The sequence below is a fragment of the Mirounga leonina genome, unplaced genomic scaffold (genome assembly GCF_011800145.1).
Source record: "Mirounga leonina isolate KUSES-001 unplaced genomic scaffold, KU_Mleo_1.0 Mir_288, whole genome shotgun sequence".
Taxonomy (NCBI): Eukaryota; Metazoa; Chordata; class Mammalia; order Carnivora; family Phocidae; genus Mirounga; species Mirounga leonina.
The window spans coordinates 215,865-235,984 of record NW_023270664.1 but is presented as its reverse complement, the minus strand read 5'-3'; the positions used below and the strand labels follow the sequence as shown (position 1 = coordinate 235,984).

The window sequence follows — 20,120 nt, the reverse complement described above, 5'->3', positions numbered from 1 at the left end:
AAATCATGTTACCTCTGATTCATCCACAAACCAGGTGCATGAGGGCAAGCTCGCTGCCTCTCAGCCCTTACGCGGTACTGGCAAAACCAGCTGGCTCCTCCCACCGCATGCGCTACATGCCTGGGTGTTACGTGGCCCCCCTGAGGGCCCGCGAGTGCCGCGGTAAGGCCGAGGTGCTCCGCACTCACAGATCCGGATGCAACCCGTCCCTATCCAGTGACTTTGTTTCATGTTATTCTTCCTGACAGGACAGTCTGCTGATGGAGAGATGGAGCAAAAGCAGAACTCCAGGCCATGGGAGAAGGGGGAGACCAAGGCCCCAGCATAACCTGCGAGTTGGTGTAGCTCATGCTCACTCTGGCCAACAGAGGGGAGTTTTTCTCCTGAAAATTAATTTCCTCTCATCTCCTGAATGGTTTGTATCTGTACCTTGAATGAAGGTTTGAAATGTCTTTGGAATAACTGAGGCAGGCACAGCTAGGAATGTCTGTCTGGCAATGTTTTCACTGCTGGTTTCCAGCGTACGCACTGTCTCCGGTAGGAAGCTGGGAGAGGGCGCTTGCAATGTCTCCATTATTCGCCCCCCAGTGAGGCTCTGAAGCCCCTCCCAGCAAGGGCAGAGACCAACCCTCGCCTCTGAATCCTAGCTGGTTTTGGCAATAGGATGTGGAGCGCGTGGAACCCTCAGACGTGCCAGTCCTCGGCCAACCCAGCAGGTGCCCACGGAGCGTGAGCAAGCCGGGCTGAAGCCACAGGAATGCCAGGGGAGTCAGCCCACGCTGCCAGTGCGCAGAAACGCACCCTATGGACTCCATTATGTAAGCCACTGGGTTGAGGGTGGTGTGTTACCAGTAGTAGATAACTGGTAGACCCCGAGAGCCCTTTATGAGGCACAACGTTCATGGTGGGAACTTGGTACCTGAGTTTGGGGCCATGATCCAGCTGTGTACATAAAACAGAAGAGCTTTGGACCCTGCTCATGCTGCATTTTAGAGAACTATGTCAGAGAGCTGTACTCCTGCTGGCCATTTTAACCTGGTCTTCAACTGGTCACCTCTCTGCACTTGGCTCCAGGCAAACAATGCATGCATTTTGCTTGGTTCCCTTTTGTGAACGCTGCTTCCCCCACCTAAGGTGCTGAGCCCCTCTGCCTGGTGTCCCCCAATCCCAGCTCTGCTGTAGGACCTGGTTCAGTTCCCATCCCTCACATGCATCTTCTCCAAATTCTGTCCCCCGCACCAACAGTCATGAAGTCGGTCTTCTCATATGTGGGGTGTTCTGTGTCACTCTCTGCTCGGCTGCAGCTACAAATGCAAATCTTCCTCGCAACCGGACAGTAAGCTTCTTTCTCGTTTCCGAAGACTTAAGGATCCAGCAACTTGCGCCAGGATTGCTCGACCTCATTTTAAAGGCAGAGGTATGGACCCAGCACTCACCCTGTGTCTTCTAAGGAGAGCCGGGCTGCAGTCCACGCCCCTGTGCAGACGGTGGGGATGCCTGCAGAAAGACACCTGGTTACCACAACCTGCGCTGCTTAACTGGGACAGCACACAGACTCACGTGTGCACCCTCGTTCACCAGGGTCAGCAAGGACAGGGGCTTTCTGATGGAAGGACCCAGTGGAAATGCTTCGTAAACACACGGAAGTTTATGCTCATGCCTTACAAAGCACTGAAGATAAACGTGTGCGGGAAAGCTAAAGCTAAAGCTTCACAGGTCTGCAAGGCGTCACCGTGCATTTTGAGTGTTGTTACCACAGTGTGGGAGCATGGCAATTACAGTAAGGGGTGCTCCTCACTGTGAACCTGGGGGGCCCACTGCTTATGCCCCTCCCAATTCTGGCTATCGAAGGTCCTGCTAACTGGCGGGGAAGCCCTTCTCCTCCATGCCACTTCTTTCTGACTTTCCCACCACAGGGTATGCCCCAGGAACGGGACTTTATAGCAGTTTTAAACCAGGTTCCTGGTTCCTAGAAATATGAGGGTGCTGCCTATAGGAAACTCTAGTCATGCTAGAAAAGCTCTTCCTAATATGACCGGAAGTGCATCCTACAGGGGTAGGAAAGAATTTTTCTGAGCTGAAAGGTCTGCATTTATAGGTGAGGGGGTGGAAATCAAGGACCTGGAGGGTTGGTGGGGTGGCTGATGGGCATCGGGCATACACAGGGGAGGACAGTCCTTACCCCATCCAATCAGGAGATAGGCTGCGAAGCATCGGCTGGGGGAGAATATGGCCACCAGCAAGGTGTGGAGGTATAGCCCCTCCACCAGGAGCCAGTAGAAGTTTGCCATGATGCAATACTGGAAGAACACGAGGCTCAGCTTGCAGCCAACCTGGAATGTCGGAGACAGAGCAAGAGAACACGGCCCCATTCGGATTGAACAGTTCACCATGGGCAGAGCAGCTCCAGGACATGAGGCATGCACGTGTTTGTCTGAGGAGCCAAGGACACCAACACAGTGGTGTTGGCTGGAGATGCGCACCGTGTTAAAGTGAGGCCCTTGGCACCCACAGCCTGGGATCAGAACTCACTGGAAGATAAACACGGGCAGGGGGCAGATGCACACAGCCACCTCTGGGAGCAGCGGGCTGAGGGAACGTGGCGGTGAGCACACCTGCCTGCCCCTCTCCCTGCCCCTCCTCGGTCTGCGTCCTCATCCTCTGCCCACCCCGCTTTTGATTCTCCGTTTGTCCTCGCCACCCGCTCAGCAAGAGACAGAAAAATAAAGGGCAAAACAAGAGAAACCAGCAAGCACGTTATGTCCCCAGGCATTTTGAAAGAGTTTTCACCGGGAAAAACCAGGTAGTATATAAAACAAAGATATTTTAATCTCTCAGACCTTCATATAAACATACCAGGTATTTTAGCCTCTTGAATAAACATGAAACTGAGGCTTTTAATTGGCAAGTGTGTGTAAGTGCTGAAAAAGAACAGAACTTCATTTCTATTCTTCTGTATCTTTGCTGCCTCCCCCAAAATATATGTGTACAGGTAGATATCCATACACACTTACGTGTGGATAGATGTACCTTTACATACGTGGATATATTTTTATATGTGTACGTGGATATATGTCTGTAGGTGTGGATATATTTGTATATATGTGGATACACTTATCCACGTGCATGTATTTATATACGTGTGTGCGCTCACTCGTGAGCTCCATCGGACAGAAATGAGAACAACAGTGCACGGAGATGTGTGTGCAGGGAGGGGTGTGGTGCCCAAGTTGGTAGAACGGTTAAATGCATGATGTCTCAGCCACACGCTAGGCGATCGTGCCGCCATTCAGACTGACACTCAGGTTGGCCTGGACGATTGCCATGATGTCGTGCTGAATGAGGACGGAAGATGCAGAAACAGCGTGTTGCAGGTGACTCTGTTTTCTTGGTAAAACCGTGAAGCCACCACCCGTGCGTGTCTTTCCAGCTGTCCATTCCCCACCAGCACACCGTGAGGACAGGAGGTCTGGGGCGGGACGAGCTCTCTGCTGACTTCCCCTTCTGCGGCCGTGGCTTCAGACTGCATCCCTCGGGGTCGAGAGCACGGAGGGAGGGCCTCCAGGGCCTGCTGCCGCTCAGACGGCACAGCACAGAGACGCAGGCCGATCGCCGAGGGCTGTCCCCTGGGCTGGGGGCCTCCCACCGCTGCACACAGCCAGAGTCGAGGCCATCAAGCCCTGCCTTCAGCTGGGGCTCCTGCTGAGGGTCGGCTTCCAGGCGGCCACCTGGTTGTTTGTTTTCTCTGGACTAGAATATGCTTTTCCAGGGGTCAGACGAAAGCCAAGCCAAGCAGTGCAGAGAAGGATGCCAAGTGTGTACACAGCTGGGCGAGGGTGGGGACGGAAGTGGGGTGCGGCCCCTAATACAAGACACTTGGCTTCGAGGCCCACTCCCTGAAAAGAAGATGGAAGTCTGCGCCCACCTGCAGGCTGTCAGAGGTAAAACTGGGCAACACACCCCACACCCTGCAGAAACAGAAGGTGTTTCCCTAGTCCCTGGAACACATATGGCGTCTGTAGTGTTGATTAAAAACAAAAACCGGGGCGCCTGGGTGGCTCAGTCGTTAAGCGTCTGCCTTCGGCTCAGGTCATGATCCCAGGGTCCTGGGATCGAACCCCGCATCGGGCTCCCTGCTCCGCGGGAAGCCTGCTTCTCCCTCTCCCACTCCCCCTGCTTGTGTTCCCTCTCTCGCTGTGTCTCTCTCTGTCAAATGACTAAATAAAATCTTTAAAAATAAATAAATAATAAATAAAATATTTTCATAATGATTTTTTTTTTTTTACATTTAAGTTTTTATTGTTTCTGGGGCGCCTGGGTGGCTCAGTCGTTAAGCGTCTGCCTTCGGCTCAGGTCATGATCCCAGGGTCCTGGGATCGAACCCCGCATCGGGCTTCCTGCTCAGGGGGAGGCCTGCTTCTCCCTCTCCCCCTCCCCCTGCTTGTGTTCCCTTGCTCTGTCTCTGTCAAATAAATAAATAAAATCTTAAAAAACAAAAAACAAAAAGCCCAGGATATTTTATTTAAATGTGTGAGAATTATGGGCTACGAGACCTTACCACACAGCGAGCAGCAGAGCTGTGTGCCCATGGGAACGCCCGCTTGTGCGCCTTCACGTGTCCTGGGTCCGCAGCGGTGCCACTTTTGAGGGTGTGGGGCTCCCGAAGCCCCAAACCAGCCGTCCTCCAGGCACAGATCCAGACACAGACGGAATGAAGTCTGATGGTGCGTTCCTGTGTGCATGTGTCTGCACACATGTGCTTGTGTTCATGCCTGTGTGTACCTCTGTGATCACGTGTGTGTGAGTTTTGGAGGCATGTGCATGCAGGTGCACACATACACGTAAGCATGTTGATGGGCTCTCACTCACCTCTCTTCTTCCTGACCCTCTGCCATTCTGACCTGGGCTGTGGGCTGGCTTGGCAGCTCGCTGGGCCTAGGACTCTCCATGACATGCAGGTGCTCAGCCTCCAGCCTAAATCTTTGCCTCTCATCCCCTCCCCAGCCCACCTGCGACAGCAGGCAGTGGCCAGGTCCGAGCTTAGCTTTGGGCTGGGTGCGTCCCTGCTTAGATGTTCCGGCTTCACCGCAGAATTCACGGCTGCCACAGTGTATATCCCCACTCGACCCCTCCCTGGGCTGGGCGGCACTCAGACCCTCAGGGAGTGCCTTGGAAAGCCTGAAGGTAGGTTTTTGAAAATCCCGATTGACCTACATGTCATTGGGCAGCCAGGAGGAGACACACTGAGCCCAGGACTCACTGCTATGTCCAGAGTATGTGGGAAGAGGGGGCCAGTGGAGGGAGAAGCCTTCTTTTGAAAGGAAATAGACTGTCGAGTTCTTGGCCTCTCCAAATGTCTTGAGAAATAGACCCTTGGACCTATTTGGGGGAGATTCCCCCAGTGTTCTGCTTGGGAGAATACTGTTGGCTTGATACCCAGCTGAGAACAAAAACGTCCAAAAAATGCAACTGCAAGAAGAGATGTTTTCTCTGTTCCTCATGCTGAAATTTGACGTCTCTCTGACTAACTTACTCAAAACCTTGCCTTCTCTGGGGACAAGAAGAAGGAAGACCCAGTCCTCCTTCTTTCTCTCCTGCCTCCTTTTCTCCTGCCTTCTGTCCTCATCTTCCTCCTGTCCTCCCACCCTTCTTCCCTCTGTTGGTACACGTCTCGGTGACATCCTGCTGGAGGGGTGCAGCTAGGTCCCTTCCCCTTTGCTCTCATGGCTCTGGGGACTGGGCAGGGGAACCCTGCACCTGCTCCCTCCTTCTCACACTTCAGCCCTCAGACCCGAATCCTCGGGCATTTCCATGCCAGAGTGTGCGGTGTACCTGCAGTTTGAACCCTGACCACAGCCACATCGAGCCCTTTGAGCTGCCGGGCTTCCCTCAGCTCTATGTCCTCATTCACAAATGGGCAAACTACTCTTTTGAAGGTCACTGGGCACTCACCAACAGTGTCCAGCCTGGCACTGGAAGACCCTCAAGAAATGGCTAGGTGGATGGGCAGAGGGGTCGGTGATTTCCAGCATAGGGGCAGGCGGGGCAGGGTAGGCATGGCAGGGAACTTATTCCCCTGGGTCCCTGTCACTCCCCTGCCCCTCAGTGGGGTGCCCGCCAGGTCTTGTCTGTGTGGCTGGGAGCATGGCCTTGGGTTGGGTGGCTGGTGTCTGTGGGCCCACCAGGGTCACTAGCCCTTTAACAAGAAGCTAAGGAAGGAGGGCTCCTTTGAGCAGAGTTTTGAGACCCCCGCCCCCCGGAGAAGTGAAAGGAGGTTTCCCAGCAAGAGGAGACCCCAGAGTGGCATTAGGGCTCAGCCCTTGTCACCCACGTGGGACACTCCATCGTGGGGCAAGAGCCTCAAGGGCTCTGACTCCCACTTGGGGGTGAGGGTTTGCCAGGTGAAGGATCTTGTGTTACTTTTATTATTACAACAAACTCCTTTTATTAATTCAGTCCAAGTATGTCATGAGTTGATTATCCCCAGAAATCTATTTACCCTATAGGCCTATGGAACAGCTGATGTTCTGTGGTGTCCTAAAACCGAATTAATTCAAATCTGTTCAGCCCAGAGCAACAGTGTCAGCAGATGAATCCATCTGCTTGGACCTTGAGAGGAGAGCGACCAGCGTCCTGGCTCCTTCTGCAGAGAGGAGCCACCCTCGGAAGCTGTGGTCAAATCGAGAGCCCAGATGAACCGGAGCCCAGATGCCCACCGAGGTCCTGAGGTAGCCTTACGTGGGCAGCAGAGAAAGACTGGCAGAGCGACCTGCATATTGGAGGGGCGTGGCCAATGCACTAAAAGAACTAAGCACTGCAGGCCCACTATCACCACCAACACAGAGGGGTGAAGAACAGCACAAGTAGCGTCCATCTATAGAAATAATTAGCATGGTTTCTCCTCGTGTCAGAGAGCTGGGCCCAACATATTCACAGACATGCAGCTGGGCTCCTGGCAGGTGCTGCAGGGAGCTCATTAGCTGCGTAGGTGATTTCCTCCCAGCAATCCATGGAAGCATCTTTACGCATAATCTGGGAGATTTGGGGTGAAGACAATGGCACTGTGCATCTCCATCCATGTCAGGATTTTTCAGCCCAGAGCTGCTGCTGCTGATCACTTCGGGCAGTGCCCTTGTGTTGTTCTGGCTCTGCCTGGGGGTCAGTGCTCATGGCCCATGACCTCCCAGCCCCTGGAGGTGCCTGGGACACCATCCCTATCTCACCTGCCAACCTGGGCCTGCTCTGAGCCCCAGCCTCTTGGGCCCTCTGCTTCTCAGGCCTAACCCTTGTCTTTAGCCCTGTGCACTGGCTGTGGGACTTTACCACAGTGTGAGGTGGGGAGAGAGACAAAGCACCGGGGTGGTAGGAGGGAGGTCCGTGGGGCTGCAGTTCAACAGGCCACCCTCCCCTCAGTGAGAGGACCCTGCTCACAGGGACAGCCTTACCCAGGAGGATGGCTGGTCGGGGCAATGCAGAGTGCCCGAGCTGGAGTATAGCACATCATCCTTGACCAACACTGAAATGGCTCGGAGGATGAAGGAGAGGAACAGGTTCAAGTGGATGTAGTTCCGGGTGCAATGCAGCTTCCTGTGGTGGAGAGAGGCAGGGATGAGGGGTGGAGGGGTGGGGGAGGCAGGGATGGGGAGGGGCGAAAGGGGGTGGGGTGGGGGAGGGATGAACACTTTAATAATTGGATTTAATATTAAGGCTTTCTTCTTTTTTTATGGAAGTTTCAATTCCTTACTGTACATTTAGGATGTTTTCAGTTTTGCATTATGATAACTATCTTTGTAGGTAAACTTTTCCTTTATTTCTATCTCCTCAGGTTGCAGTCCTGGAACAGGATTTCAGGATAAGAGTATAAAGCAAACAGTGCTGAGTTCCGAGTCTGCAATGGCATGTGTCCACTTCACAGATATGAAGACTGAGTATCTTTGCAGCAAATTTCCTGCAAGACCCATGTCAAATGATCTGCCTTTGAACTTAACTTTATGTGATATCTTGCTTCTCTAAAAAGTGCTCAGAACATTTTGTTTCTAATTCGCTTGTACCACTTAGATTCTGCTCTGGAGAAAACTTAGTCGGTATTTGATTTGACTTTTAATTTAGAGCCATCAGGAAACAAGCTACTCCACACAAGTGAATGCTAGCTCTTTAAGTTTCAATAAAGTTAAAAAATGTTGAAGGACATTAAAACACATTGTAAGGAAGACTTCTACGACAAAGAAGCAGCTTATCTGACTACCTCCCCCCAGGGGGCCAGCATGGTTTCAGACAGCTGCCTAAGGACCAAGAGAGTGGCCAGAGTGGCCAGGACCCAGAGCACCGAGACCCCGGTAAGAAGAGAGGCCCCGAGACATGCCCCCCCTCCAGCCTCCGCCTCGGTCTCGTCTTTCGAGGCCACTACCTACACAGAGATTAGAAAGAGATTCCGATACTGGCATCTTAAGATATGGACTCTCTTACTCAGATCAGTATATTCAAAATAATTGATGAAGAGGTGGAGAATTTTATTAAAGAATGGAATTGATTACAAAAATCAAATGGAAAGTTGAAAACTCAAAAAGAACCCTGAAATTAACAATCAAAATGGCTGAGTCTAATATTAGATACAATAAATGAGAGTATTATGAAATAGAAAATAGATCAGTTAAATACGTATAGACATCAGTAGAGAGAAACAAAATAATGGGAAGTGATGTAGGGTTCGAAGCCAACGGCCAAGAAAGAATTCTCAAGACATTTTCAGTGCAAAAAAGGTGGTTTTATTAAAGCAGGGGGACAGGACCCGTGGGCAAAAGGAGCTGCACTGGGGTTGTGAGGAGTGGCCCATTATATACTTTCAAGTCAGGAGGGGGTTAGGGACAGCGTAAGTCTCTAAGGAATTTGGAAGCAAGGTTTCCAGGACCTTGAGGAGGCTGGCTGTTGTTAGGAAAGGGCCATTTACTACTGTCTAGTCAAACCGTAGTTATGAGACCCTTCAGATGTGTACGGGTGGGCCATGTGCTTGGAGGATGATTGCCAACACGTATCTTGGGGGGGTAGAGATAAAGGAAGTTTCCAAAGTAATTTCTTTAAAAAAATTTTTTTTAAAAAATTTTATTATGTTATGTTAGTCCCATACAATACATCATTAGTTTTTGATGTAGTAATTTCTATATGTTAAAGTAGACTCAGGATCCTGGGGGTTGGGCTCAGATTGCCTTTTGCCCTTAGCAAATATTAACATCCAGTCTTCCCTAGAGGAAGTTCACTCTGCCCGTTTCAAGGACTTGTCAGTGGGCTGTAGGTGGCAAGGAAATATAATAATTTTTCTTCTGCCTTTGTTTCCCACATCAGGAAGTATAGAAACAGAGTAGGAAATATATGGGGAATGGTGAAAACACTGCTGAACACATGAGAATGGAGTTTCAGAAGGAAAGGAGAGACAATAGGGTAAAAGCAACATTTAGAGAATACTAGCTAAGGATTTTTGGAAACGAATAAAATAATGAGATTAAAGAAATGCCATTAACCTCAAGAAGGACAAATACAAAGCAAACCACATTAAGTCCCATGACAGTGTCACTGCTGAAAACCAAAGACAAGTAAAAAAAGCTTCTAAGCACCCCAAGAAAAAAGACACCTTCCTTCAATGAAATGGTGGTGAGACTGGCCGCTGACTTTTTTTTTTTTAAAGATTTTATTTATTTATTTGAGAGAGAGAGAGAGAACAAGCCAGGGAGAGAGGCAGAGGGAGAGGGAGAAACAGACTCCCCGCTGAACAGGGAGCCCGATGCAGGGCTCGATCCCAGGACCCTGGGATCATGACCTGAGTCGAAGGCAGATGCTTCACCGACTGAGCCACCCCGGTGTCCTAGGCTGCTAACTTCTAAAAAGAGAAATGATGTTCATTTTTAGTGTGATGAGAGAAAAAACTGCCAACAAAGAATTCAATACTCTCAAAAATATCCTCAAATGAGGCAAAATTAAGATGATTTCATGTGATCAAAAACCACGAGCCCTCATTGTCAGTAGGCCTGTGCTGAAGGAAATCCTACAGGGGGTCTGCAGGCAGAAGGAAGATGACCCCGATGGAGACACAGGAGGAAGGGAGAGCCTCGGGAAAGATAAACACATGGCATCTCCAAGTAACCACTGACTGTAAACGACAACTATAATGCATACGGCCTTAAAATAGACTTCGGCTTAAAATACATTACAATAACACAAAAGACATGAGGGGGTAAATGGAATAAAAATGTTGTCTTGAATTGACTGGGAAGTGGTAAAAATAGTGATTGGAGGTTAACTCCTACGAGACAAGGACGTGTGGCAATTTTGGGAGATGCCTAGAAGCAGCAGAACAAAATGTATAACTGACAATCTGAAAGGGGGAAATTGGAATAATAAAAGGAAACATGAGATGAGTGTGAAAGCCTGCCCCTCCCCCCAAGGAGCTGGTGTCTGTCCCCCACGCTGGCCTGTTCCCACTGCTCCTCACAGGGGCTGGGCTCATCTCTCAAACACCTCTGCTCTCTGCTTCCTCCTCCTCACTCTGTGCTGCCTATGTCTTCCCCTGAGTGGAGTCTGGGATTTATGGCGGTCTCTCAGACATGAGCACACACTCATTCCAGTTAGCGAGCCGTCCAACTAAATTATGTTTGCTGAGTTTCTGAGCTATGTTCTTCCTCACTCATTGCTCATTGTAAAATCTCACTTCCAAGTGTGGATCTACACAGGATGATGGATGTAGCTGAAATTGGGGCTTCCAGAGAAACCACGCTGGAATTTGCTCCCTCCTGGCGGCTGGAAATGGGACACCAGTTCCCGAAGGTGAGACGGTGGACAGAGGTGTGGGCAGCGCCTTTCTGGGCTGTCCTGCTCTAACTGGTAACAGGGGGACAGGACCAGCACTGACCTGCGGGAGCTGCCGTAGGGACTAAGTTGATGGACACCTATAAAATGTGCGGTGTGGTATGTGTTGCTAGCCATCTGGGCTTGTGGGGACTGGAGCTGCGACGTCAGGTGCCTGGACATCAAAGACGGTAGCTGCAAGGACTGCCCAGCGCGTCCCACACAAAACTAGGTGGTGTGTTTGTGATGCAAGTCTACGCTGAGATTTGGAGTGGCCTTAAGAGACAAGCTGCTCCGTTTCTCTGCGTGTAAAATAAGAGCGTGGTTCCTTAATGCTTTCTTAGCTATGGGGCTATTATGGGCAGTAGATCCCTCATGATTGTAGAAAGTCGTTTCCTGGGTAGAATTTCCAGGATGACGGAGAAGTTATTTTTAGAATACGGAGTTTGGAATGGACACTTGTGGCATCGGGCATGCAAGCACAGCTGATGGACGGAGGCGGGAGGTTCGAGTCTCTGTGGCCCAGGAGGAAGGCAGACCCACGAACCGTACACCAGTGCCCGGCACTGGTCCCAGCAGCCAGGACACACCGACCATGGCAGAAGGACATCCACAGCAGGTGTCACCAGGAGGTGACTAAGGATGTGCGCGTATGGAACATTGTTTGACATTCATGAAACCATTTGCGATTCTCTTATAGACCAACATCCACTTTTGCAATAAATCAAAATGCCCGTAGGCTGGCTAATTAAATATGTCATGCATCGCAAATCCCAGGTAAACTGCCGATGTCAAGAACATGGATTATTCAATATGGGGGCTCTTGAAAACCAAGCTGTAACTTTCTAGTTCAAGTTACCCTGTCCCAGCTTGCCTCCCTAAAATTTTCCTTTCTTTTTTTTTATCTTCAACAATTTGAAGATTTAAAAATACATAGTAAAATACAGAAGATAGCAGACTAGAATAGATATTAATGTTGCACAAGAGTTTCTATTCTTTTCTTTCCAGAACAAGAATATGATGGACTGTCCCCACATTTTCCGAAGAATAGCTCTTCGTTACAGCTGCTGACTTACTCTTCCTGAGGATTCCCACCCTCCTGATGGAGTTGAGATGCCTGGAAAGTATATTACATTTGATGGGTTTCTCAGCTACGACAGTCTTTACTTGTTTATTTCCAAGTATGGATCTCCTAATGGATTATCTGTTAGTTTCTGAAATATTCCATTTGTTATATTTTTGTTTTTATCTGAATACCGGCCAACATGTGAAATATATTTGTGTAAAGAGAAATAAGACCTGTGGTGATCAAATCCCTGTTAAAATAAGAGGAATATCAACTGGCTTATTTAGTACTGGGGATATTCAAGTCACAGATTTAGTCCTGAATATACTTACTAGCTCTTCCTAGACAGACGCTTCTGTTCTGAGACCAAAGCCTCTACCTTTAACCCTAACCAACCAGCTGTATACACCGCATGTCATTAGTTACCAAAAAGACCTACCGGAGGTTCGGGTGGGTGGGAACTCTAACTGCACACCAGGGAGAAAAACAGCAAAATTCAGAGTGCTTCCCACATGCCACGTAGCTTCATTAGCACCCACACTTTGCGGATCACAGAGAGGTTCAGTAATTTGTCCAAGGTCACACAGCGACCAAGAGACTGACCCAGGATTTGCATCCAGGCATCCGGCTCCTGCCTTCATACTCTTGAACACATTATACTGTTTCTTAACACTCTTAGCACCAATGGGCAAGATCACGTTGCTTCCGTATTTTCAAAGGATTTGCATAATGGTTGAGTATTTAGTAACAGCAGTTGAACTGAGTTCTTATAGCCAAAGTCCGTATTATCTCTTTATGTAAGAAATGCAGAGTATTTAAACAAAAATGTAAATATTAGCATCATATTTCACACTAGCATTCTCCAAGGGAGTTTTATTGGTTTAACACAGGGAGAGAGGGCTTGGAGACAGCGAATTTCTTTCCTCTTCTGACGGGCCTAGGTGGCTTAAATAGTAGAAATGCTTATTTCTGATACTTACCTGAAGAGGCAAAGAATTATGCTTCCGGTTGTAAGGGAAATCAGGGAGACACTGTAGCCCAGCGTGTAAATGGCCTTCACCAGAATGTAGAACGTAATCTACAAAGAGGGAGCAAAACAGCTGTGAGATTGTGGTGGTCAGCACTGGACCGAGCAATGCTTCCTTCACACGGGCCCTCGCTGCCCGTCTCGGGGCACAACGGACAGCATCAGCCCACCTCCATGCTGAACCCAAACACTTTATTCTCCTCTTTAAATGCCCACCTATTTCCCTAAAATTCATTCTGAGTGACTGTGTGGAGCAGGGAGAGGGATGACCTGGGGGGTCCCCAACTTCGCTGTCTGATCACTATTAAATATGTCATGCATCACAAATCCGAGGTAAATTGCTGATGTCAAGAATATGAAATAAGCTGAAATTTTTCTAAAAAATATTTTCTAAAAATAAGCTGAAATCAGAGGAGGCTTGGGGGGTGCTTCCCATGAGAGAACCCCAAAAACCACAGGCGACTGCTTTGAAAATATGTCCTGACCTAACTGGGTTTTGCTGCTCTGGACTCCGTGAGGAGTGAGGACCCAGGGGACATTCCGCACTGGCCCTGATTTCTCCATAGCCCTGTTCACACCAGCTTAGTGTAAACTCTAGAGAGGGGATGGTGCCCACCGAGCCGATTCCCAGCCCTGGGGTCAGCCAACAAACACGGGTTCAGGCTGGGGTAGGAGGGACGGCCTTGCTCCTGTAGCTTCGTCGGGCTTGGCAGCGTCCGCAGGTCAGTGGACCCCTGCAGGCTGGTCTGCACCCACTGTCCAGCCCCATTGTTATTCTTTACCATCAAGGTGATGCCCTTTTGAGGAGAGCTTTCCCTCTCCTTATTACCCTTATTATGGAAGACTCAATATGGGTAATGACATATTTCAGAAGTAAACTAAAAATTTGGAAAAAATGAATTTCTAGTTAATATTTAATGATAAAATGAAATTAATTGGTATAGCCTCTCAAATAGTTCAGGCAATCAAGGTTAGCATGAAGCTTGATCTGGCAAGCTAATGTATTAATCTGATTTTAGAAGGGTTTTTCCTTGTTAAACCTCAAGGCCCTGTTGTCATTCTTTTTAGCTCAAGAAGAGAGGAGATGTCATGCTGGCATTCTGAAAACGTCCTTGAAAACTCTAATTTTAAGTCTTTGTCCACATTCTATGTTCTATTCTGAGTGAGAGATTATAAATAGGACTGGGGCATCCTGAGCAGCTTTTTACCATTTCGTCTTGTGATCAGAGCTCACGTTAAATAACTGGAAAAGGCAGTATTTCAAACCTACCAAAAGCACAGAAAACAACATATCTATACTTAACGAGCACGTATCATGTATCTAATATACCCATCACATGTAATACATACTAACTTTTTTTTTTTTTTTTAAGATTTTATATATTTATTTGACAGAGAGAGACATAGTGAGAGCAGGAACACAGCAGGGGGAGTGGGAGAGGTTGAGAAGCAGGCTTCCCGCAGAGCAGGGAGCCTGACGTGGGGCTCGATCCCAGGACGCTGGGATCATGACCTGAGCCGAAGGCAGACGCTTAACGACTGAGCCACCCAGGCGCCCACATGTAATACATACTATACATGTAATAACAGTATCTATAATCAACAATCTCCAACCAGAGGGACAACTGAGCAAGACTGCGGGGAGACCCCCGGTAGCCGCCTCCCTGACGCTGGGACGCTGGCACCCGGGATACCTCCACAGGGCATGGGCACGACCTTGCACCGTTCCGACCTTTCTGATGAGTTCTCTTCTGCGCGTGGATGGCACGTAACTTTTATCACCCATCAACTGTGTCGTCTCTTGTCCAGTATTGGCTTCACGTGTTTTCAGCCCCTCGGCCTAATTGTACCACCGCTCTAAACAGTCAGTCTTTGCTGGGTTCCCTTGTTTGTTCATTCCTTGATTGTTGCTTCATCCTTTCTCGATTCTCAGTTCTTTTTTCTGGCTTCATTTTACCCCTGAAGCCCATTTCCTGGGCATTTTTAATGAGAGTCTGCTGACTGTGGATCCTGTCGGTTTGTTTTCTGACATGTCTCTTTCCCTCGTATTTCCAAGTGGACATTCCTCTTCTCCAGGCCCTGGGAGGGTATCTGCCGCCTGCCCTGCGGCTTGCACGTGCGTGGGCCATCGGCCTCAATCTCTGGCATCTTCTGGCAGCTGTGGGGTTCTCTGTGTATGTGGGGTGGTCAGGCTCTCCGAATCGGATTGGTGCCTCCCTCGAGCTGCATTTTCTCCGGCCAAGCCTGCAGTCACACTGTCTCCTGCCCATCCTTCTCCCTACTCCTGGAGCCCACACTCCCCATCCCAGAACTCCGGTACCTACGCCTGAGTTCCTGTGTAATGTATCTTCTCGACTTTCATGTTTAGGTCTATTTTTCCCCTTATAAGGTCTGGTAAGAGCATCTTGTTCCAGGTTTATATTTTTAATTTCCACTTTTTTTAACATTTCAAATGCACTTATTTGCATTCTATGTCTGATGACTCCATCATCTGAAGTTCTGAGGATGTAACCTGTTTGTCATCTGCTGACTTTCACTCACAGTGGCTTTTTCTTGGTGTGGTCTGTGCATTTGGAATATAAGCTTGTCTTCGGAGTGGACCTACGGGAATTTGTAAGGTCTTGGCAAAGATGCTTCCTTCCAGGAGCACCTGTGTTCACTTCTGCCAGGTACCCCCCCGCTGCTTCCATTCAAGACGCCTTACATGAGTGTCTCAGCTCAGAGCTGCATACCACCCACAAGACAGGAATGGGAAAGCCCAACCTGCAGGAGGGCATGCCCGAGGTGACAGATTTTTAGATTTTCCTCCTGGAAAGCAAAGGCGGGTACGAACAGTTTCCCTGTCACCTCCATGGCCAGATTTTTGGTCTAGCTCTCAACTCCAGACGCCCAGCACCATCCACACCTGCATGCTCTTCATAATGACCCAGCAGTTGCCCCGGAAACCAGCGGCCCCTGCTGCCTGGCACCTGATTCTCAGCTCTTTTATTGAGATTTCTTTACTTTCTTGAAATCTCAGCTGTGCATTTTAAAGCAACACTGTTATACTTCAGCATTTTTGAGTGATTTGTACTGGGAATTTTTTACCTCCAATTTCTTACAGAAGACTTTCATTTCTTGCTGAACATATTTGGTATTACTGGTTAATTTAAATCTTTCTGTTCAACACATTTACTCAGCTCTTAATTGGAACCAGACACTGAGCAAGGTGTCTTGGGAACAGGATGAGTGAGAGAAGGGTCCCACCCACGACGAACTCACAGACATATTTTCACCACTGGACTGACTGTCCCAGGAGATAATGCATGAGCTAGAAATTGAGATAGGTATAAATTAAAACATTTTTCTCTGTGTTCACTTAAAAAAAAGAATATCCACATTTCAATTTATATTACTTTGCTTAAAGATGGTTTAGATTTTACATTTCTCACGTTTTCAATCATTTGAGAAGGCTTAATCTGGTTATTTGCAAATTGCCTCTGTTAAGGGCTTTTCGAAGCAGAGTACACTCCAGGGCAAGCTAGAAACCTCAAATAAAAGGCAGCACTGGGGAAGTCTTACCAGAACAGAACGCAAAACAACCACGTAATAGCTGAGCCACGCCAGAACCAAGGCTAACGGCCGCAGAATTACATGCAGTGCTTAACAGGCAGGAAACCTGCTCACAGCCAGCTTTTAAGAGAATGAGGCATATCACAAGAAAACAATCTGGGGTCTTTGCTCAAGGAGGTAGGAGGAACAACTTTTGGGTTTTTTCTGTGTACATCTAATCTCCTGTATCGCTACCTACGTGGACAGAACTGAAGATAAGAATTACTGTTTAGAACACGAGCCCTAAAAAACTGTGTGGAGTTCTCCGTCTTTGATGCAAGTTTAAATTTATTTTCATTAGAAGTGGCTAAAACCAGCTACGTGGTTTTAAGAACTGCACAGTGGGTCTGCACAGTGCTTTCGTCTCTGGCCTCCAGAGCCCAGCCTCTGCCTCCTGATCCAGCCTCCTTCCCCAGGGTCCCCCACCTGCAGAGACCTGCTTTCTGCTCTTGGTGAGGCCATGGTGTTATGATCCATACCAGCGGTTCTCCCAGTGTGACCCCCAGATCAGCAGTGACAGCATCACTTGGGAACTTGTCCAAATGCAAACTCTCAGACCCCATCTGTCCCTGCCTGCCCCAGAACCAGAAGCCTGCAGTGATTCTGATGTGGCTCGTTCCAGAACCTCTGGTCTACACCACAGACAGAGTTAAAATGTACACATGACCTTTCCTGTGCTGCTAAAACCCTCCACAGAGCCCTTTTGCTTGTGAGCAAAGCTGTGTGCCACAGCAAGGCAGCTGCTGGCCCCTCCTCACACTGGGTCCCCTATAACGAGAGGGCAGCCTCCACTTGCTCCCTCCATTGCTATGAACAGGCTGTGTCTTAGCATTTCCATCTTGATTCTCCTACCCACCGCTCAGCAGTCACACAGGGGTCCTTCCTCTGGGGACCCGCCCTCCCAGGCTCTGCCCTGCCCCCACCAGGTCACACTGTGGTGGCTGGAGCTCCCTGAGAGCAAGCACCAATCTTGTCCCCCTTTGCACCCAGCCCCCAGTGGGCCGCTGGGAACTGGAGATTGCAAAGCTTTATAGTTTTCAAATCTCGCCTGACCATGTCATCTGATCTTCAAACTGAGGTGAACCAGGAGGCTAGCATGATGGCCTCTGCCTAGCAGAAAGGGCTGTCACAGCGTTGGGGCGGTGGATGAGTGGGAAAGCACGCGCATCACTGTCTGGAAAACAATGGTTTCTCCCAGAACCCTCTTAATAATGATTTACCTGCTCATCAACAAGTAGCCCTTTGCATTAGGGGCAGAAAAAACACCACTGAAGCTCAGATAGCTTCTTCTTAGGATAGGTCCCACTTGAATGAGAAGGCACAGTTCCTGTCCTGAGGGTGCGTAAAGTCCTGTTGGGTGAACAAGACCAAAACACACCTGGAAAACGCACGAGTAAGAGCTAACCTGCATTTCTAACTCCGAATTCAGACTGAATGGCCAAGGCACGAACAGGGGCAAGAAGAGGTGGGTGGGGGGAGCTGGTAGAGGAGCACTCGGGGCAGGGGAGGAGAACTGTGTTCTCCAGGCTGCAGGGGGTGGGGTGGGGGCCACTGGCCAGGAGGAGCGGGGCATCCGGGCCCCCGAGAGACAACACCAACACTGGAGACACTTCTCCCCGACTCCAGGATGCACACACGCACGCACACATGCGCACGTGGACTCACACAGTCCATCTCCCCGTGTGGCGGCCGGCAAGGGTTGAGGGCTGTGCTTGCTTCACGCTAAAGGACATGCAGGGGTATGATGGCCAGTCCAGGGGCCTTCACTTTGGGGTGGTTTCTGGGGTGGCGGCAGGATTCCAAGAGCCCGTGGACCAGCAGCCCCGTCAGATTACAAGGAGGTGCTTGTTCTCGCCATAAAAAGTGGAAGCCTGAGGCTTTCTTTGTTTTATTATTTATTTATTTATTTAAGATTTATTTATTTGTTGGGGGGAAGGGGCAGAGGGAGAGAGAGAGAATCCCAAGCAGACTCCCAGCTGAGCATAGAACCTAAGGGTGGGGCTTGATCCCATGACCCCCAAGGGTCAGACGCCTAAGTGACTCACCACCTCGGTGCCCCAAGGCTTTCTTTGAAACAAATGTGTTAGAGATCGTTAGAAACTACCACCTATTTATGGGGAATGTGGTCCACGACGCCATTTATTTCCCTAGTGCACAGCAAGACATCAAAGCCCCATTCACAAGACGTACACCTGGTCTCAAGATCCAGGATGAAGCTCACAATCACCCGTTGTAAGTTTCTTCTTGCTAGTTATTGGCAAAATATCTTTTATGACCCAGGTATTCTACTAAAGCCATTCTGCTTAGGGGACTGTAACAATTCTCAAGACAGTGGTGGAGTGTTCTGCAATTTACAAAATGTAACACAAAATTTATTCACGTCTCCCAACAACCTTGGGAAGGAAGCTGACTGAATATTATCACCATGTTCCTATTAACAGACAAGGAACCTGAACCCCAGGAGGGGAGAAGCAAGTTTAAGGACGTGGGACCCTCAAGTTGTGGAGCCAAGACTCCAGCCTAAACCCCATCGTGTCATCCCCCAGGAGAGACCACAGTTACTCTTTTGTTTTGATTTTTTTTTCTTTAAGAGGAATCAGTTCTGCATGTAAGGAGTTTGGAAGTTGCCACTGAATCCTGGTAAAGAATGAAAGTCTGAACAAACTGAAAAACCAACCACTTTTCTTGGATCTGCAAGACAAGGGAGGACACAGGACCCGCGGCTGCCCCACAACCGGAGAGACAGACGGGTGGTCAACGGGAGTCCCTGCTTGCCAGGGCAGAGTCACGAGACGTACTACTGATTCAGCTGCAGCCCTCGAGCCAGCCTGGCGTTGGCAGGCAAAGGGCTCAGTGGAACAGAACGGAGCCCGAACAGAGATCCACATAAGTACCGGCACGACATTTGACGACGGAGCAGAGGCAGTTCAGTGGCGGAAGCACAATGTCCTTGTCACATCTACCAGAACCAGTGGGCATCCCCATGCAGAACAGGAATCGAGACTCAGGCTCACAGCTGCACAAACGTTAATGCAGATGGATCACAGATCTGAATGTAGAACGCAAACCTAGGAAACTCCTGTTAGATGCAGAGGAGAGAACAGAGAAGACCCTGGGTGTGGCGAAGCCTTCGAAGACACAGCACCAGAGACAAGGTCCACGAAAGAAAGAAAAACTAAACTCCTGCTCTGCCATCGACCATGTCAGAGAGTGAGAAGACAAGCGCAGACTGGAGATGCACCTGATGAAGGACTGTCACTCAAAACACACAAAGAACTCTCAAAACTGAACTGAGAAAAGAAACAACCCCATTAAAAAAAAAACAAAATGGGCCAAACACCTTACTAGACACCTCCCCAGAGAACACGTACAGGTGGTAAGTAAGCTCATGGAGAGATGCTCCACACAAGGGCACAGACCGTGGTGCTTGTGGAACTGTGTTTGTGCTCCTGGGATCAGCACCCACGGTGCACAGGACAGTGGGTGCTCCCTCTGGCTCAGGCCTATGTCCCGTGAACACACAACAGCGCGGGTTCGTTGCCTTCTGCGTCTGCAGTGGGCGCTCCCTCTGGCTCAGGCCTATGTCCCGTGAACACACAA

At 49.3% G+C, this 20,120-nt stretch overlaps 1 protein-coding gene and 1 long non-coding RNA gene across 4 annotated transcripts in view; one reads left to right on the top strand and one right to left on the bottom strand.

Annotated features, from left to right (window-relative positions):
• The window catches only part of LOC118026749, a 53,821-nt gene extending 52,168 nt beyond the window's left edge, over positions 1-1,653 (top strand). The window contains exon 5 of the long non-coding RNA XR_004683672.1: positions 249-1,653. This is a non-coding gene — a long non-coding RNA (uncharacterized LOC118026749). The remainder of the gene's footprint in view (positions 1-248) is intronic.
• The window catches only part of VIPR2 (vasoactive intestinal peptide receptor 2), a 64,383-nt gene that overhangs the window by 6,622 nt on the left and 37,641 nt on the right, over positions 1-20,120 (bottom strand). For all 3 annotated transcript variants that reach the window (XM_035029747.1, XM_035029746.1, XM_035029748.1), the window contains 4 exons: positions 12,883-12,980; positions 7,446-7,587; positions 2,183-2,333; positions 1,437-1,497 (listed from right to left, as the gene is read on the bottom strand). In XM_035029747.1, coding sequence (XP_034885638.1) covers positions 1,437-1,497; positions 2,183-2,333; positions 7,446-7,587; positions 12,883-12,980 — 452 coding nt within the window. The remainder of the gene's footprint in view (positions 1-1,436; positions 1,498-2,182; positions 2,334-7,445; positions 7,588-12,882; positions 12,981-20,120) is intronic.